The sequence below is a fragment of the Aspergillus ibericus genome (genome assembly GCF_003184845.1).
Source record: "Aspergillus ibericus CBS 121593 unplaced genomic scaffold BO80scaffold_6, whole genome shotgun sequence".
NCBI classification, from domain to species: Eukaryota; Fungi; Ascomycota; class Eurotiomycetes; order Eurotiales; family Aspergillaceae; genus Aspergillus; species Aspergillus ibericus.
Genome location: NW_020292104.1, coordinates 578218 through 597470, shown reverse-complemented (window position 1 = coordinate 597470; position 19253 = coordinate 578218). Strand labels below are relative to the sequence as shown.

Here is a 19253-nt window from a genome sequence, read left to right as displayed (position 1 = left end):
TCCCTCTTTCTCCCCAAGGCTCTTCACAGCCAGAGTTCATTAGAAGCCTGCGGTACAATTCCGAGTGATCGATGTGCAAGACACTAAGAGCATTGAGCCGGGTGTTACATAAATTTTAGGCCTCTCGAAGCGGCGTGAAGGGCAGACACAAGGACGGTTGAGGGACCGGAAGCATTGGAACAACACACCTGTTGTATTGACAATATAATGCTGTCTAAGATTAAGGAAGAGAAATGATAGATTACACTCAAGCTACATGAACAGAGATCCAGGCGTTATCCCTCATCAGCGCATTAAAACTTCGAGACGGCGACGGCGACTGCCTGGGTATCACTGTGGCTGATGCTGACGCTGACTTGCTTGACACCAGCCTGCTTGGCGGCTTCAGCTGCAGCACCGTGGAGCTGCATGGCATGTCAGTACTAACAGTCATTCAAATAGCAATGTGAGAGAACTTACGTTAACAACGGGCGCCCCGGTTGGATCGCATGAAATCTCAATGTCCTTCAGTGGAGCACCTGCGCCCTTGCTGCTAACGCCCAAGGACTTGAAAACTGCCTCCTTGGCACTCCAGCGTCCCGCAAAGGATGACCGAGGAGACGCGGCCTTTTGACAATACTCTTGTTCGCTTGCGGTGAAGTTCCGTTCAATGAAGGTCTCGTTCTCGATGTTGAAACTTTCAATGTTCTCAACGTCGACGCCGATCTTTGAGTCGTCAGAAGCATTAGCCTTCGCGAGCGACTCAACCATTATCCTTGTGCTCTCGGAACCTTTGTCGCTGGCCTTTGGTGGCTGAGCAGGAAACTTGAGCTGCGAGGTCTTCTTATCGATAGCCACGCGATAATCAGGGTTAAGGAAGACCTTGCTTTGGAGGTCATCTTCGTATGGAGCTTTGTCTTTAGCGACGAAGATGCTATTGTTGATCAGGCCATTGTGGAAGAAGCGATATGCCTTCTTTTGTCTGGCCTCTACCTTTGCCTTGTAGGCCTGGTACTGAGCCCGGTCCAGCGTAGCGAAGAGGTATTTAGGATGGATACCAATGACCTGTGCACCCTTTTGGCCGAAACCGAACGACGTGACAGAGAAGGCTTTGATGCCATCCGTCTGGATGCTGCGGCTCGGGTACACAATGTAATCGAACTTCTCCATCACCTTGTCTACATTATCCGCGTTTCGGTTACCGGGAACCAATCCGCTCTCAAGAACCTGTAGACAACCGTTGAACATCCAGGCGCCAGCAGCACCCTTGGGGTGTCCAGTGAGATACTTTTGGAAAATTCCCAAAAGGGCGTTGCCTTTCTTACGGCCCAAGTGCTTCATCTGCTGGCAAATGACGTCGGATTCGTTCTTGTCGTTGGCAACTGTAGAGGTGCCGTGGAAGGAAGCAACGCCAATGTCATCGACGGTAAGACCCCAAGTAGCGAGAGCACCACGAAGAGGAGCAATGCGAGAATCTTGTTTCCAGAAGTTGTTTCCAAAGCTAAATTGTGCATCCCTCTCCTGTCGAACAGCCTCGCGTTCGATGTGCTGAGCCCGCTCTTGCATGTAACCAGAGATGTCGAAGGATTCCGAGGCTTGGGCTTGCATAGCCTCGACTTCTTCCTGAAGGTACAGTAGCTCAGACTCCTGCCATTCCTTGATCTGCTTCTTGCGTAGATCAAGCTGCCTGCGACGGTACTTGATGTCTAACAATGGAGATGGGAACTTGCCAGGGTTCTCTCGTGCCGTAGTGAGAACTCCTTGTCCGGGGGCGGGAACGGACCGGCCAATCTTGTCGGTAGCCGTGGTCGTCAGCGCAATGATACCGTAGATGGGTACGCCCATATCCAGCGCAAGCTGGGCGCTCATAATGAGCTGCATACCGCAGCCCTGGGACTCCATGAACCCAGCACGAGTGGTAGTTGTGGGTCGTGACATTTCTTGTGGGGTGCGACCGTGGGCAAACTCATCTTCAGCATTGCTGGTAGCCTTCATGTTGGCAAACTCATATGACCCTTCTTCCTGGAAGTCATCAAATCCTCCAACAAAGCAGACGCGGGCCTTTCCTTCCACGATCGTCTCATAACCAATGTCAACGGATTCGACTGCCGTGGCGCAAGCACCCACCGGTGTCTTGATTGGGCCTGTAGAGGACAGGAGTAACATGTTGACCCAGGCACTCATTGTGTTGATAAAGGACTCCTGCAGGATATCCTTCTGAAGGGGCTTGTCCAGATAGCGGTCCTTATACATTCCTCGCAGTGCGTGGGTGCCTCCGATACCAGAACCAATACAGTTACCCACTTCGGATAAGTGAACATATTTGTAGAACTCATAAGGATCGGTGATACCAGCTGAAAGCATTGACTCAGCAGTGCAGACAAGAACAAACAGAGTGACTGGATCAACTTGTTCAATGATATCATCAGGAATTCCGTATCTCTTGGCATCCCAACCAGTAGGGATTTGACCGGCAACCAGGCGATCGAACTGGAGGGCCTTCGGGATTAGGAGAGTGGCTCCCTTCTTGAGACGCACAGTGAATTCGCCGGACTCCGGCAATTCGAAAATCTCCGCCTTTTCACCGTGTTCGCGCTTGAACTCCTCCGCAGTTTCCTTAGAAGCTTCGAACGGATCCAGGTCCTCCTGAATGACAATTTCCTGGAGTAACTGCTTCTTCTTGGGGTCGTAGCCCTTAAATAGCTCGGGCTCAATGAGCCGGATACCAGAATGTTCAAGGATGAACTTCTCGTACTTCGGCTTGACATCCTTGTCGTCCACAGGCTCCCCGGACTTCGCGTCGACCCATCCCGAGTAGGCCTTGCCCTTTAATGGACCATTATGATGTTTAATAAGGCCCATGATCCACGCCATCTCGACACAGCCTTCGAGAGAAAACTTGCCATAGGCTTCCATTTCCCAGCGGGTGCGAGAATTACCCCAAGGTCCAACCTCCGAAAAGCCGGTGACGACAACAACCTTGTCCAAATTGACCATGCCTTTAAGGTTCTCATTAAGCGGTTTCACATCTTCCTCCCAATTGGGTAAAGTAGGGAACTGGAATTTGATATTGGCACGAGGCTCAGCAATGACCCGTTTATAGAGGACTTCACTGTCTTCGCCATTGACAACCTTGTTTTCAATTGCGGTTTCCTTGATCACTGCCTGGCGAACATCGCTTGTCTCCATGATATCAGTGCGGAGCTTCGTCATAAGGTCTTTCAGGTCAGGGATGAACTGGAGACCACCGTTAAGGTCAGCCCAGACAGGGTCAAGTTGGCAAAGGTTGACAATCGCAGGCGCCATAAGACCAAGCAAGTTGAAGGCCATTTCTTGCTGTGAGAATGTGCGGACGCCCAGCTTTTCAACCCCTTCAGCAACCATGTTGTTGCCGCTCATTAGACCGGTGCCACGCGTCCACCCGATGACAGCACCACAAATGGTGAGGTAATTGTTCCAGTTCTCCGAGTACCAGCGGTTGAAGAGCGTCTCCAAAGCGAGTTTGGACTCCGAGTACAGACCGTCGTTTCCGAATGTACCATGGTTAGGTGATAGGGGAAGGATGACCTGAGCTGGGCGAGTTTCGAAACCGTTGCTCTGCTTCTGGGTCTTGATGCAGCCCAAGAGCCGAAGGAGATTCGTCAACATAATGCGGTGAGCCAGTTCAGACTTTGAGTCAATAGAGTCGATTTCGCGTCCGTTCTCAGGAATTGCGGCAAACGGAACAACAAAATCCAGGTCCCAGCCAAGTCCCTTCTTGGTGTCGTAGATATAGTTTACAAGTGCTTCCACATCTTGCTTACTACCCTGGTTGAAAGGTACCACAACAAGTTGTGAACCACGAGCACCGTACCGGGCATACATCGCCTGGTAGTACTCGGTGACCTCCCGGGAGTAGCGGCTTGTCGTGACAACGACCTTAGCGCCACCGCTGATGAGACCTTGCAGTACTTCTGCTCCGATAGAGCCAGCACCAGCACCAGTCATCAAAACATTCTTTCCCTGGAAGGTGAGACCACCCTGCGCAGCAGATTCCAAAACGTCCAGGTAAGCTCCCGTAAGCTTCTTGTTGTAATCCCAGCCATGTTCCGACTTCTTCTTGAGATGCAGGAAAGGGATTGTCTCCACCTTGCCAGTGCGAGGACTGCCGTTGCGCTTCACACCGTTCCTAGTGGACTTCTTTCCAGAACCGTTCTCTTGTGGCATGATTTGGTTTTCATTCATGCTGAGAGCACGGATTACCTCCTTGTACAAGGCATTGAACTGAAGTTGAGACGACTTAGACAAGCGGTGTTGTCTGCGGATCAATTTGTAAACGCTGCGCAGATCATTCTGCACCTTTGTACGGTTACTGTATTCGGAAATGGGGCCGCCCTCCGCCATCTGCTTGACGTAGTGTTCCAATTTGCGAGCGCTGGCCCGCGGAACCTCCTTGTACCCGACATTTCCTCTGGCGTCAACCGTCGTCTGAGGCCCGGTAGGTACAGCGACGTCCTTGTAGACAGGAGCAACGCCTAAAACTTCCTTGCAGTTTTCGATGAGCTGTTGGCCAAGTTCCTTGGCTAATTGATATGTCTCACCCCGGTCAGTGGGACAGTTATCAATGTGGTACTGCATGAATTCAAGAAGCAACGGGTTTGAACGGTTCATAATGCGAATGCACTGGCTCACGATTTCACGATCAACGACTTTGAGTCTGCCGAAGATGATGTCGTAGTACATGCTCAAAGCATCCTGGCGTGCCCAGTTCCAGGAGGAATCATATACACGAGCTTTCAGGGGATCAAATGCTGGCTCAATACCGGAAGCGTAGAAATCGCCATGCTCAGCCTGCCAAAGATCCAGCTGTGCTTGCAAAGCCTTCTGGGACTCTTGTGATGTGATGTATGCCTTTTGACCAGCACGTAGATCCATCTTCAAGTAGCGCGCAATAATCTCCAGCTGCTGCTTGAACAATGCCCGCTGGTCCTTAGTCAAGGCGTCAATCGCAGCCGGGTCCATAAGCATGCCTCCAGCACCCGCTCCTCCATCACCACCAGCTGTAGGGGCTGAAAGGCTGATGCCTGCACTGGCAGCGTATTTGTTGACGACATCATCAAGGTAGGATTTGGCCTCAGCCTCAGAGCCGATTCGAGAGGGTGGCTCCATAGTGAGGGCAAGGAGAAGGACACCATCTTGACGACCAGAACCCAAACCCCATCTCGTCTCTAGGTATTTGCGAACAGCAGTGATATTGAATCCTCCCGGCATCTTTGAAGAGACCAGGCGAGCGATGAGGGAGGAAGACTGTTTGCCCAATTGTCCATTGAAAGTGGCCTGCATAGAGGCACCCAGTTCGTCCAAAGGTGTATCTTCCGGCTTCTCGGGCGTAGAACCAAATTCCTTACCCAAATCTCCCAGGATTTCATTCTGCAGAGTAGATTTACCTGAAAGCAGATTAGTTAGCAGCAATTCAATGTGCGAACCGCCAGGCAAGATAGGGTATGCATACCTCCAACCAGATCTTTGATAGCTTTACTCAAGGGCACATCCGCCAAGCTCTTCTTCAGCTTCTGCGCCACTAGTGTCCTCAGCACGTCTACAGCTGTAACCGGAGCATCCTCGATTGCTGCTGCAGGTCCAGCACTGGGAGGTGGAGCTGCCACTGGGGCTGCTACAGCTGCAGGAGCACTGGCCGCAGGAGCATTGGCCGCAGCCTCTCCTGCTGAAGGCGCTTCTTCTTCTTCCACGGGATCTACATCGTAATAGATCTCCTTGGCATCCTTATTGTAACAAAGTATTTGACGCTGCACGGAAGTGGCAGCATCATATGCTTCATACTTAGACGCAAGGGTCCGTCTTGCCATTCCACCCAGCGTATCTGCCGGTCCAATTTCCACGATCCGCTCTGTCCTCTTCTCTGCCAGTATGACATCCTGGGTCTCAATCCATCTTACCGGTGATGCAAACTGGTAGGCCAGAAGTTCTACCAGCAAAGTATGAGCCAGCTCCTGCTCGATTTCGGGACGCATATTGGAGGTAAGTTAATCAAATGGCGAGAGCGTATGAAAGCCCAATGCTGTTCGTGTATGACAACCACGATATCAGGCAGTTGTGACGAATGCGAGGAGGTGGGGGAATAAGGTTCGACTTTTGAGACAGCTCTGTGAAAAGTGGTCCAGTGACAATTGCGGCCAGGGCTAGAGAAATCGAGTGATGGTGGTGGGGTTTAGGGAAAGAGAAAAATAATAATTAAACTGATAATATAGTTGATGGATGGCTGAGCAGTTTCAATCCTAATCGAAGAATTTATGTTAGTATAATGTAATTTACTGGAAGAACATGCTCGTTCTGCCGCTTGCTTCAATCAATCGAGCATACAAACATCCAGTGGGAAGGAAAAGGATGCTGGACAGGAAGGGGGAAAAGTGTTAACGTAGGGTAGGAATTAAGAGCACTCACCCCAGCCTAGGACCACTGGCGGTGGGGGGAGATTCGCCGATGTCCTGGAACCGAGATGTCCCAAAGAAAAGCAGATGAAGTTTGGGAGCAAAGAAAAATAAAAATAAAATAAAATAAAATATTGAACGAAAATGGAGACTGAGAGATACTATGGACAGAGAGAAGAGGGCTACAGAGTATGGGTGGATGGGATTTTGACTAGGAGCTTTTGGTGAGTGTTGGGGCGGGAGATTACTTTCGTGCGGTACGGAGTACACAGTACGGAGTGTGGGTTGGTCCAATACTCTTGGTCGCCATACCCATAGAAACAGCCACAGAAAGAGGTTGGAACAGGGAAGAAGAAATCCCGTCCCTCCAATGAAAAAGTAAAGAAAGAGCAATCGAAGGTAATGAATGGTTGAGCTACTAGGCATACTCGGTAATTTTTCGTCTTTACATAGTAAAATGACCTGGATGATTGGATAAGGAAGTAGGTATCCAACCTACCCATACTGTAGATACTACTAGTAGTATCTATCTATGGATACCGAGTAACATTGCAGTGCTTGGCTTCCCGTGCCATCCATGGCCTGGCCCTCACCATTGCCCAGAAATCCTGTCAAATCAAACTATCTAGGTCATATGGATGGATACAGTTGGGGAGTACTATGTAGGACTCCAGATTGGCTAGATACATCATATCCACACATACACACACACACTAAGTATCTAGGTAGTAGTAGTAGGTATCACTTGGAATGCATCGACCATGATAACTACCACGTACTACTAGGACGAGCGAAGTCCTTCTAACTTGAATTCGCCTTGCCTTTAAGTTAATCCTATGCTATTTAGTATCTCTATAGATCAGCAAGTATTTATGTTTCCAAAGGCTCCTCCTGTATGTAGGGTAGTATCTTACAAAATGAATTCGGGTTGGGAATGGATTCTGATATAATCTGGACCATACACACATTAGGAGTATGTCAGACGATAAATCCGAAAGTAATTGAAACAAGGAAACATGTCGGGGAACGATGCCCGCAGACGGATAGTACGTAGTAGAAAGAGGGGTACAACCACTCCGTATCCTACCTATCTACTGTTTACTATCTACTACTCCGTATACTCCATAGCTAGCGGTAAATGGGATGGAGGCGCTTATGGAAGTACCCGGTAGGGTACATTGGTGGTCAGGTATTGTCATATCGAACGCTAGGCCCAGCCCAACCATTTTGGACCTTTGGGGAGATCCTCCTGCCCACCATACCTAATCCGGACGGTTCCCATTCAACCAGCCCAAACCTGCGGAATTCTGCCTCCGCTCGGCCGGTTCAACAGAGTGTGTTTTTGTGTGCGTGCCACACCTATCTCGCACGTGTAATAATAAAATATCGCCTGGATGTGGTGAACAGCTTTTTTTGCCAATTAAGGCCTGGTTCACCCTGTCCACCGCATCCATAGTACCTTGTCCACCTTTCTCTTTCTTTTTTGTTTGGCTCTTCTCCTTTTGTTCTTATAACTATTTACTGTTTTTCATATTGTAATATTTCCCCCTCTAAATCTTGCCCATTCTATTTACCGTCATCTCTCATCTTCACTGGACGGTGGACCAGCCGATGACTCTCGGCCAGGCTTGATCAAGTATTGTTTGAAAAGACCCATCCGGATAGAACTAGGTAGGACACCCCCGGGGCAGTCAAATTATTTTTCGCAGTCCTTGCTCGACCCTCTACTGGCAAGCCTCGTCCTTTACTCCGGGTTCTTCCCCGCAGGTATCTTGGATAAAGCTTTGCCATTGCAATCCCTTTCTTTTCAATTGTTGTTATAAATTCTGCCTGACACTTACTTGTAACAGAGTCTCTCGATACATTCTCTTCGATAATCACCTCGCCATTCCCTTGGCTTCCAATTGTGCTATCCCAGACCAACACATAGAGATAGAAACGAATCCACGAGATGTACGGTACATCCACTGGCCCTCAGACGGGCATTAATACCCCTCGCTCGTCACAGTCGTTGAGACCCCTTATTCTCACACATGGGTCGCTCGAATTCTCCTTCCTTGTGCCGACCTCTCTCCATTTCCATGCGTCGCAATTGAAGGATAACTTCACAGCCTCGTTACCACAGCCGACGGACGAGCTCGCTCAGGACGATGAGCCTTCTTCGGTCCCTGAGCTTGTGGCTAGATATATCGGGCATGTTGCACATGAAGTCGAAGAAGGCGAGGATGATGCGCATGGGACGTACTTAGAGGTTCTAAAGCTGGCTCTCAACGAATTTGAACGCGCCTTTATGAGAGGCAATGATGTTCATGCTGTTGCTGCCAGCCTTCCTGGCATCGCTGCCAAGAAGGTTATGGTTGTAAAGGCTTATTATGCCGGGAGAACAGCAGTCGGCCGACCCCTTAAACCGTATGACTCAGCGTTGTTTCGAGATGCCTCAGATGAAAAGGCGAGCATCTATTCAGTCTTCGGAGGGCAAGGAAACATCGAGGAATACTTTGACGAACTGAGAGAAATTTACACCACTTACCCTTCTTTCGTGGATGAGCTTATTACCTCATCCGCTGAATTGCTACAGGCTCTGTCTCATGAGCCCGAAGCCAACAAGCTCTATCCAAAAGGCTTGGATATCATTCAATGGCTTCAGGATCGCGACTCCCAGCCCGACACCGACTACCTTGTGTCGGCTCCGGTGAGCCTACCTTTGATCGGCTTGGTTCAGTTGGCGCACTTCGTCGTCACCTGTAAGGTCCTGGGCAAAACACCTGGTGAGGTTCTGGAAAGGTTGAGTGGAACTACTGGCCATTCTCAAGGTGTTATAACGGCTGCGGCAATCGCCTCTGCAACATCTTGGGAGAGCTTCGAGAAGGCCGCCAAGAATGCATTGACTATGCTTTTCTGGATTGGTCTCCGTAGTCAGCAAGCCTATCCTCGCACATCCATCGCCCCCTCTGTCCTCCAAGATTCGATCGAGAACGGAGAAGGTACACCTACGCCTATGTTATCTATTCGAGACCTTCCAAGAGCTGCGGTTCAGGAACACATTGACACGACGAACCAACATCTACCCGAAGACCGCCACATCTCCATATCGCTAGTCAATAGTGCTCGCAATTTCGTTGTCACTGGACCGCCTCTTTCTCTTTACGGTCTCAACTTGCGCTTGCGCAAAGTGAAAGCTCCGACTGGCTTGGATCAAAATCGGGTGCCGTTTACTCAGCGTAAGGTTCGCTTTGTGAATCGTTTCCTTCCTATCACTGCTCCATTTCACAGCCAGTACTTGTACCCAGCCTATGACCGAATCTTGGAGGATTTGGAGGACATCGAGATACCCGCTGGATCCCTTGCCATTCCCGTTTATGATACAAAAACTGGCGGTGACCTGAGCAAATCTGGGGAGCCTAATGTCGTTCCATCACTGGTTCGCATGATTACTCATGACACCGTTAATTGGGAACAGGCGACTGTTTTCGCCGGTGCAACGCATGTTGTCGACTTTGGTCCCGGTGGGATCTCCGGTCTTGGTGTACTTACCAACCGCAACAAGGATGGTACCGGTGTCCGTGTAGTCCTCGCTGGGGCTATGGATGGTACCAATGCCGAAGTTGGATATAAGCCTGAGCTGTTCGATCGTGACGAACACTCCGTCAAGTATGCCATCGATTGGGTCAAGGAATATGGACCGCGTCTAGTCAAGAATGCCGTTGGACAAACCTTTGTTGATACCAAGATGAGCCGCTTGCTAGGTATTCCTCCTATCATGGTCGCTGGAATGACACCGACGACAGTCCCATGGGACTTCATTGCTGCGACAATGAATGCAGGCTACCATATTGAACTTGCCGGTGGCGGGTATTACAATGCCAAGTCTATGACAGAGGCCATCAACAAGATTGAAAAAGCCATTCCACCTGGCCGCGGCATCACAATCAACCTGATTTACGTCAATCCTCGCGCCATGGCTTGGCAAATTCCCCTGATAGGCAGACTGAGGGCCGACGGCGTGCCAATTGAAGGTCTGACCATCGGTGCCGGTGTGCCATCTATTGAGGTGGCCAACGAGTACATTGAAACACTCGGTATAAAGCACATTGCCTTCAAGCCGGGTTCCGTTGATGCTATTCAGCAAGTCATCAACATTGCAAAGGCTAACCCCAAGTTTCCTGTCATTCTGCAATGGACTGGAGGACGTGGTGGAGGACACCACTCTTTTGAAGACTTCCACCAGCCGATCCTGCAAATGTACAGTCGCATCAGACGCTGTGATAACATTGTGCTTGTCGCTGGCAGTGGTTTTGGCGGTTCTGAAGATACATATCCTTACCTATCGGGCGCGTGGTCTTCAAGCTTCGGTTACCCGCCGATGCCTTTTGACGGGTGCTTGTTTGGTAGTCGCATGATGATATCTAAGGAAGCGCATACCTCCAAGAACGCCAAGAAGGCCATTGCCGATGCTCCTGGTCTTGACGACAAAGATTGGGAAAAAACATACAAGGGCTCCGCAGGTGGTGTTGTCACCGTGCTTTCCGAGATGGGCGAGCCTATCCACAAGTTGGCTACTAGAGGCGTCCTGTTTTGGCACGAGATGGATCAAAAAATCTTCAAGCTTGACAAAGCAAAGCGCGTCCCTGAGCTCAAGAAGCTTCGGAACTACATCATCCAGAAGCTCAATGATGACTTTCATAAAGTTTGGTTCGGTCGCAATGCTTCTGGAGAGACGGCCGACCTGGAGGATATGACTTATACAGAAGTGGTACACCGCATGGTGGACCTCATGTATGTCAAACATGAGGGTAGATGGATCGATGATTCCCTCAAGAAATTGACCGGTGATTTCATCCGTCGAGTTGAAGAAAGATTCACCACTACCGAAGGTCAAGCGTCTCTACTGCAAAATTACTCGGAGCTTAACACGCCGTACCCGGCCATTGACAACATCTTGGCTTCCTACCCGGAAGCTGCTACTCAGTTGATCAATGCTCAAGATGTACAGCACTTTCTGTTGCTCTGCCAGCGGCGTGGTCAGAAGCCGGTTCCATTTGTCCCCTCGCTGGATGAAAACTTTGAATACTGGTTCAAAAAGGACTCCCTTTGGCAGAGCGAAGACCTTGAGGCGGTTGTGGGCCAGGACGTTGGTAGGACATGTATCCTGCAAGGCCCGATGGCTGCAAAGTTTTCGAATGTCATCGATGAGCCTATCGCGGATATCCTGAACGGCATACATAACGGTCACATTGAAAGCTTGGTCAGGGATGTCTATGGCGGCGAGGATGGCGGAATACCTGTCATCGAATACTTTGGGGGACGCTTCCATCAGGTTGACGATGATTCGGATATTGACGGCCTTACGATTTCGGAAGACACTAACAAGGTCAGCTACCGCTTGTCATCATCTCCTTCGGCTGACCTGCCTGACTTGGACCGTTGGCTACGTCTTCTTGCCGGGCCATCGTATTCGTGGAGGCACGCCATGTTTTTGGCAGATGTATTCGTTCAAGGCCATCGTTTCCAGACTAACCCCATGAAACGGATTGTTGCTCCCGTTCCGGGTATGTATGTGGAAATTTCATTCCCGGGAGATCCTTCCAAGACAGCTATCATCGTGAGGGAACCCTATCAGTCTGGCAAACTTGTCAAGACGGTTGAGGTGAAGATGAACAACCAGAGTCAGATCAGTCTCACTATGTATGAAGGAAGAACGGCGGAGGCTGCTGTTGTGCCTCTGACTTTCTTGTTCACATACCATCCTGATGCAGGCTATGCACCAATTCGGGAGGTCATGGACAGCCGCAATGATCGTATCAAGGAGTTTTACTACCGTGTGTGGTTTGGAAACAAGGACGTTCCTTTCGATACTCCTACCACCGCAACCTTCAGCGGCGGACGTACCACTGTTACATCCCAAGCTGTTGCCGACTTCGTCCATGCTGTCGGCAACACTGGCGAAGCTTTTGTCGACCGTCCCGGTAAAGAGGTCTTTGCTCCCATGGACTTCGCCATCGTTGCAGGTTGGCAGGCAATCACCAAACCCATCTTCCCACGCACTATTGATGGTGACCTGCTGAAGCTGGTTCATCTATCAAACGGTTTCAAGATGGTTCCTGGAGCACAGCCCCTCAAGGTCGGCGATGTTTTGGACACCACCGCTCAAATCAACTCGGTTATTAACCAGGAGTCTGGAAAGATGGTTGAGGTATGCGGTACAATTGAAAGAGATGGTCAACCCATCATGCATGTCACCAGTCAATTCCTGTACCGTGGAGCATACCTGGATTTCCAGAATACCTTCCAGCGCAAGGATGAAGTGCCTATGCAGGTCCACCTTGCTTCTAGCCGAGACGTTGCCATCCTGCGCTCGAAAGAATGGTTCCGCATGGGTGAGCCCGAGGTCGAGCTATTGGGTCAGACTTTGACTTTCCGTCTCCAGAGCTTGATCCGGTTCAAGAATAAGACTGTGTTCAGCAATGTGCAGACAATTGGCCAAGTACTCTTGGAATTACCCACCAAGGAGATCATCCAAGTGGCCTCTGTGGACTATGAAGCTGGTACTTCTCATGGAAACCCAGTGATCGACTACCTACAGCGGAATGGAACATCTATCGAGCAGCCGGTCTATTTTGAGAACCCCATCCCTCTTAGCGGCAAGACTGCATTGGAATTGCGCGCTCCTGCGTCGAATGAGACCTACGCTCGCGTTTCGGGCGATTATAACCCAATACACGTATCTCGCGTCTTCTCAAGCTACGCCAACCTACCAGGTACCATCACTCATGGGATGTACACGAGCGCTGCGGTCCGCAGCTACGTGGAAACCTGGGCAGCCGAAAACAATATTGGCCGCGTCCGAGGCTTTCATGTGTCCTTGGTTGGCATGGTCCTTCCCAATGATGTCATTACTGTCAAGTTGCAGCATGTTGGTATGATTGCTGGTCGTAAGATTATCAAGGTCGAGGCCATCAACAAAGATACCGAAGATAAAGTTCTTCTGGGTGAAGCCGAGGTTGAACAACCTGTCACGTCATATGTCTTTACCGGCCAGGGATCTCAGGAGCAGGGAATGGGCATGGAACTCTATGCGAGCAGCCCAGTTGCTAGGGAAGTTTGGGATCGGGCAGACCGCCATTTCATTGAAAATTACGGCCTCTCGATCATTGACATTGTGAAGAACAACCCCAAGGAGCTGACTGTTTATTTCGGCGGTCCACGTGGCAAAGCTATCCGCCAAAATTATATGTCGATGACCTTTGAAACTGTCAATGCAGATGGAACCATTAAGTCAGAGAAAATATTCAAAGAGATTGATGAGAACACGGCATCTTATACATACCGTTCGCCATCTGGGCTTCTCTCTGCGACCCAGTTCACACAGCCGGCTCTAACATTGATGGAGAAGGCAAGCTTTGAAGACATGCGTTCTAAGGGTCTCGTCCAGAGAGACAGCAGCTTTGCGGGTCATTCACTGGGCGAGTATTCAGCACTTGCAGCACTTGCCGATGTCATGCCTATCGAAAGCTTGGTTTCCGTTGTTTTCTATCGTGGCTTGACAATGCAGGTTGCTGTGGAGCGAGACGAACAGGGTCGTTCGAACTACTCTATGTGCGCCGTCAACCCAAGCCGTATCTCGAAGACCTTCAATGAACAAGCCCTGCAGTATGTGGTTGAGGTCATCTCTGAGCAGACGGGCTGGCTCCTGGAGATTGTCAACTATAACGTTGCCAACATGCAATATGTTGCCGCCGGTGATGTGAGTCCCTCCCTATACTTCTATGTAATTACTTTGCCGCGCGTTCTGTTCTAACCTTGTTGTAGCTCCGGGCACTTGATTGCCTTACCAATTTGCTCAACTATCTCAAAGCTCAGAACATTGACATCCCTGCTCTCATGCAAAGTATGTCTTTGGACGATGTCAAAGCACACCTCGTGAAAATCATCCAGGAGTGCGTCAAACAGACAGAGTCTAAACCTAAGCCAATTTCTCTCGAACGTGGCTTCGCTACCATCCCTCTCAGAGGAATCGATGTGCCTTTCCACAGCACTTTCCTTCGTTCTGGTGTCAAGCCCTTCCGCTCTTTCTTGCTGAAGAAGATCAACAAGACTACCATTGATCCCAGTAAACTGGTCGGCAAATACATTCCGAACGTCACGGCTCGCCCGTTCGAAATTACGAAGGAGTACTTCGAGGATGTTTACAGACTCACCAACTCCCCTAGAATTGCGCACATTCTAGCAAACTGGGAAAAGTATGAGGAAGGTGGTGAAGGCTCACGCACCACTGGGGTTACTGGTGTCTAGAGCTAAATTGTTCAAGTACATAAGGTGGCTCTGTCATCTGTTGTTTTGTTGTTGTTGTTGATTTGAATTTGATCTACCTTGTTCTAGCGCTGGTGTTTAGAACCCTTCAATATTACTATTCAACAGGTCAAGCTTGTGGCGACTTTTGCAGAAGTGCAGCCATCAATTAGACTATCAGCATCAGTAGAGGGAGCAAGGAAGAAGTAAACATGAATTAGAAGTCATAGCTGGACACTACTTGCATGGTTCACATCGCAAATCTACTTTCCCGGATGAACAGGTGGCCCTAGGGCATGTGAAAAAGCCTTCTGATTTGTTTCACAATCTACTGATAGTGGCGCACGCAGTGTGCGAGGCTCGACAGATGAAATTTCAAGTAAATGGTGACTCAAAAGGTGAAGAAAAGCTTAGATACTCGTCACACTGCTGACCCACTTTTTCAGGATTAGGTCAACCACAGCTCTACGATTTCTCTTCGCTCAATGAATTGGTACCTTTTACATGTAAGTTCAATATAAAGAATGTTTTCAAAATTATTAATGACCTAATGATTCTTCAAACTCTAGTCTTCAAATTTAAAGGTATGATTATTGTCTATGATTTTATAAATCAGCCTGAAAAATTACCAGATTAGTAAATAAATTATAGAAATCCCCATTCTAGTACCTGAATCATAGAGATAAAGATAACATCAGTTTTTTTAAAAATATTATAAGTGTTTTAAGGTTGAGACATAATAAATTCCAGTATATATAAACTTAATATAACAATTATCTAACTATCCATATTTAGGAATCTAGATACTCGGCGGTGCTGGATCTTATACTCTAAAAATATTATATTCTATATGGTAATACCTGATTCTTGGAGCTGAGAGGATTAATAGAGCCGTGGCCAACCTACCCTTTCACTGTTTCACGGTTGGGTCGGCGGCGTGATGAGTAGAAAATTGTACATCACAGTTGCAGACAACTAAATGTAGATCATTTACACTTGCCAGCAGCCGCTGTTCTATTCAGATTGTTAACAACTTGGATAGATACCATAGTTGTACACAGTGCAGCGGCCACTACTCAAGCATAATAGAACTTCTCTTTTACAAGAAGGCCACTGCAATCTTCTCCTGACGTGTGCATTACTAGGTCATCATCAGGAGCTATTCAACAATTGGCGCATGACACGTGCAGTACTTAACCCTCCTCAAAAGGATGTCACATGCAATCAGGGTCCCTTTAGTGAACCAGGTCGTAGGAGCCGGTCCTCTTTTCCATAAACCCCCACGTCTTTGACAATAGCGATAAATCTTCGGTGGTTCTCCTTGGATTCCCCGATACGAGGACGGAAGATTCTCAGTAAGTCGCTGCTCAAGATGCCGGATTGCGGGATGGCGGCATGAATTTCCGCAGGCGTCGGGAAACCCTGAGTGTTACTAGATGGACCTGGTGTTGAAATGCGAGTCGGGCCTACACGTGTGCAGTCACTCAGTAAGCCGTTTCGTAAACAATATGCGATACCACATCAACTCAAGCAGCTTACCTCTCAATGACTCTGGACTGCTAGCACGACTTCCTGAGAAGCTCTTGCTACCCAAGGGGACCGGGCTGCCAGCCCTAGATCCTTGGGGTGTCACACTCTGCGAGGTGACAGAGGGAGGATTGAGCTTCAACTTCTTAGCCTTCCCACTTTCACTCATCTCACCTCCTGACCCTGCACCACCGTCAACATCGCTGATAGATCCCGCACCCGCCGCTAGCACATTCCGGACGCGCTTTTTGCTCACCTAAACTGAATCAGTAACTCGATTGGAATTATAAAAAGCCAAAATAAGCTTACAGGCAACGTTGATGCTGCACTGGGAGACATGGGACGAGAAGATGGCTGAGGTGTAGGCTGGGAAGATGGATGCTTGCTCTTCCCCTTCTTACGAGAAGTATCTGTCCCACTTGCATCAGACGGAGATCCCAGTCGCTTCCGAGGCGCTGTGACGGTGCCTTTTTTCAACAGATCCATGTGTCTTGAGCGACCTGATGGCGTAAGGTTACCCCTTGAGGAAGGCTCTTTCTTGCTCTTCTCCTCTTCCGCTTTTACCTCTTCCTCCTTCGGCCGTTCAGTTTCACTTTCATCCGAGCTCTGTTGATAAATTTTAGATCAGTAATGGTGGCTACACATATACACATGGACGCAGACAAAGACTAAAATGGGTCAGAAAGTGTGGGAAATATACCTCATCATCAGAATACGGATTCACATCCGAGCCACTACTATAATCGTAGTTCTTTTCTCTCTTCTGAAGAGCCTTCCTCACTTTCTTCCCGAGCACGCGACGGGCTTCTTTCTCTCTCTTTTCTCTGATCTCCTCCTCTTCATAATCCTTCTCGTTTTTCAAATCGAACACATTCGCTTTCAACTGGTCTTTTTTAATTCGCTTCTCAGCCGCTTTTGCTTCTTCGTCCTCGTTGAAAAGATCGTCATGCTCCTCATCGTCAGCAAACCTATCCTCTTCGAAGTCCATCTCGTCTGCTTCTAAGCCTTCAACTCCGGCAGGAGTACCCTGTTTTCCGGCATACACCTTCTGTTGCTTGGCAAACTGTTCGAGCTCCTTCCGTTGAGCTAGTTCTTGCTGCTTCTCCATGAACCACCGCGGGTCTTTGACTTTTTTAGCCATGAATCTTTCGGCCTCTTCTATGGTCAGGGCCTTGAATTGGTTTTTCGCACTAAAGCGATACCATTTTTCCACCGGTATCATTCTCATTCTCCCGGTATTCTCAAGCACAAACACTGCATGGGTCTCTGATAATGCGGCTTCGTAATTTCCCACCCAGATATTCTTGTTGTCAAAATCTTCCAAGTGCCATGGCAGAGCCTCTTCGTACTTTATTCGAGTCCTGGCTATCTCTTCGGGTGTCATATCCGTCTTAGCCACCTGCTGAGTTTTCTGTTTAGGTGCGTTATGTCTTTTCGGCGCTGATCCAACGGAGGGGGCTATTTGGGCCATGTTTTCTGCACGTTCCTTTTCGCGAGCTACCTTCCTCGCCTCCAGTTCCTCACGTTCAAGTTCATCTGTCTGAGTACTTTGTTCGGGGCCCATTTTCGAATTGAAATGACCTCTCTCGGCGTGTGCTTCATGCGATCGTGCTCGTGGGTCCCGGCGCTGGAGTCTAACGGGACGAGTAAATTGAGACTCATCGCGAGGATCAACGGATTTCTTCGACGTGAACCTTGCAATATGATGCTTCAAGCCTTCACGCAATGCTCGTCTTGTAGTCACAATCGGGTAATCAACGTAAGTTTCGGACAACAATGGGCCACTGAATCCGTTTGCCGAGAATTCATGTCTTGGAAGCGCAGGGCCAATTTTCTCGATTCGACTCCCAGGAAGCACATTTGAAGTGACGGGCCTGGATGATGGTAATCTTGATGCGCCATTTGCTGCTGATGTTGAAACTGGGGTTCTCATTGCCGGCCTTCTCTTCGGTCGCACGAGGGGATCCGCCACTTTTGGGCGACGATTCCTCAGAGGCGGTGGACCGTTCGACCCCGTTGGGGTCGGCATTGGGTGGTCATTCGAAGGGGTAGTCATAATAGCCGCCGCTCGAATTCCGAATCGACTTCCAGACTCAAGAGGAAGTTGATGGCAAAGCGCGCAGACTTGTTAGTACCACATTAATGACTCAAGTCCGTGAAGTACCAGCCCAGCGGCAAACACTTTGAGTAAAAGTGGAAGCTCAGGTCAGGTGTTGAACGGCTGAAGTGAAGATGAATGAGGTGAAGGAAGCCGATTATGTAAGTGGGTCCTCCCGGCCAAAGGTGGCGTCATGTCATGTCACTGAGCTATTATCCCTAAGTGATCATGCTTGCTAACTAATACTGTTGGCTCATGCTGTCACCGTACCCCATCATCCCCTCCAGTGGGTGACCCAAGGTTAACTAGGCTATCCTTTAATGAAGGCTGCAGGTGCACAAGAAGATCCGGGCGAAAGGATGTGAAAGCGAATTGTCCATGGCGCTATTTATTGCCTGGAGCCCTAGAATCTGTTACTAGTATTCGGGCTGCTGAACAAAATAGGTCCTTGACGCCCCATACATGCGATTCCACTGGGCTTTTATTCTATCTCTTTTTACCCGGCTACACCAGGTTGCAAGGAATACTGTTGCTCCATTTGAGTCCTACCTGCTTCAACATGAAATCTCAACACCAACAACTCATCACGAATGCCACGGATCAAGATACAACCGCTTTTCCCCTTTGTCATGAATCGATAGGCTCGAGGCTCCCAGGTAAGGGCGAGGTGAAGCTTATGACAGTGTTCTGCAGAGGGTCATTGTCGAAAATCACCCGATTCAGATTTACCAATGTCTTCCAAACCAACAACTCTGGTTGATTCTATTCCTACACTCCTAAGCCCGAATCTGGAAATTGACAATCTGACCCCCGCTGGTAAATTCGAATGGTTGAATATGGACCTGCGATGGCCCCAATACCTTCGCCAAGCTCTGTCAAGGAGTTGTAGGGATCTTGCCATTTCCCTTGAATGTCGCGTGCAAATTCTTCAC

At 49.1% G+C, this 19253-nt stretch overlaps 3 protein-coding genes across 3 annotated transcripts; 1 reads left to right on the top strand and 2 right to left on the bottom strand.

Annotated features, from left to right (window-relative positions):
- Positions 1-293: 293 nt before the first annotated feature.
- BO80DRAFT_441860 (trifunctional fatty acid synthase subunit FAS2) lies at positions 294-5990 on the bottom strand (the record flags this gene model as incomplete). Its single annotated transcript, XM_025721226.1, has 3 exons — positions 294-404; positions 460-5405; positions 5471-5990. 3 exons carry the CDS (start codon positions 5988-5990, stop codon positions 294-296), a joined length of 5577 nt encoding a protein of 1858 aa, XP_025578721.1.
- A 2007-nt stretch (positions 5991-7997) lies between these two features.
- Positions 7998-14893, top strand: BO80DRAFT_462025 (tetrafunctional fatty acid synthase subunit FAS1). Its single transcript, XM_025722484.1, has 2 exons — positions 7998-14151; positions 14217-14893. Exons 1-2 carry the CDS (start codon positions 8359-8361, stop codon positions 14697-14699), a joined length of 6276 nt encoding a protein of 2091 aa, XP_025578720.1. The 5' UTR covers positions 7998-8358; the 3' UTR covers positions 14700-14893.
- Positions 14894-15551: 658 nt separating this feature from the next.
- Positions 15552-18436, bottom strand: BO80DRAFT_399780 (transcription factor IIF subunit TFG1). The gene is made up of 4 exons (XM_025717482.1): positions 16924-18436; positions 16533-16829; positions 16236-16479; positions 15552-16162 (listed from the first exon to the last, which is right to left on the bottom strand). The coding sequence occupies exons 1-4, from the start codon at positions 18277-18279 to the stop codon at positions 15921-15923; spliced, it is 2139 nt and encodes a 712-aa protein (XP_025578719.1). The 5' UTR covers positions 18280-18436; the 3' UTR covers positions 15552-15920.
- Between the last annotated feature and the right edge of the window lie 817 nt (positions 18437-19253).

What these genes read in the sequence shown, in the direction of transcription:
- BO80DRAFT_399780 (XM_025717482.1), bottom strand. Translation starts at nt 18,279, where the DNA reads ATGACTACCCCTTCGAATGACCACCCAATGCCGACCCCAACGGGGTCG. An exon ending in ATCCGTATTCTGATGATGAG is followed by an intron (nt 16,830 to 16,923) that starts GTATATTTCCCA and finishes ATTTATCAACAG; the next exon opens with AGCTCGGATGAAAGTGAAAC. An exon ending in GTGCAGCATCAACGTTGCCT is followed by an intron (nt 16,480 to 16,532) that starts GTAAGCTTATTT and finishes GATTCAGTTTAG; the next exon opens with GTGAGCAAAAAGCGCGTCCG.
- BO80DRAFT_462025 (XM_025722484.1), top strand. Translation starts at nt 8,359, where the DNA reads ATGTACGGTACATCCACTGGCCCTCAGACGGGCATTAATACCCCTCGC. An exon ending in AATATGTTGCCGCCGGTGAT is followed by an intron (nt 14,152 to 14,216) that starts GTGAGTCCCTCC and finishes ACCTTGTTGTAG; the next exon opens with CTCCGGGCACTTGATTGCCT.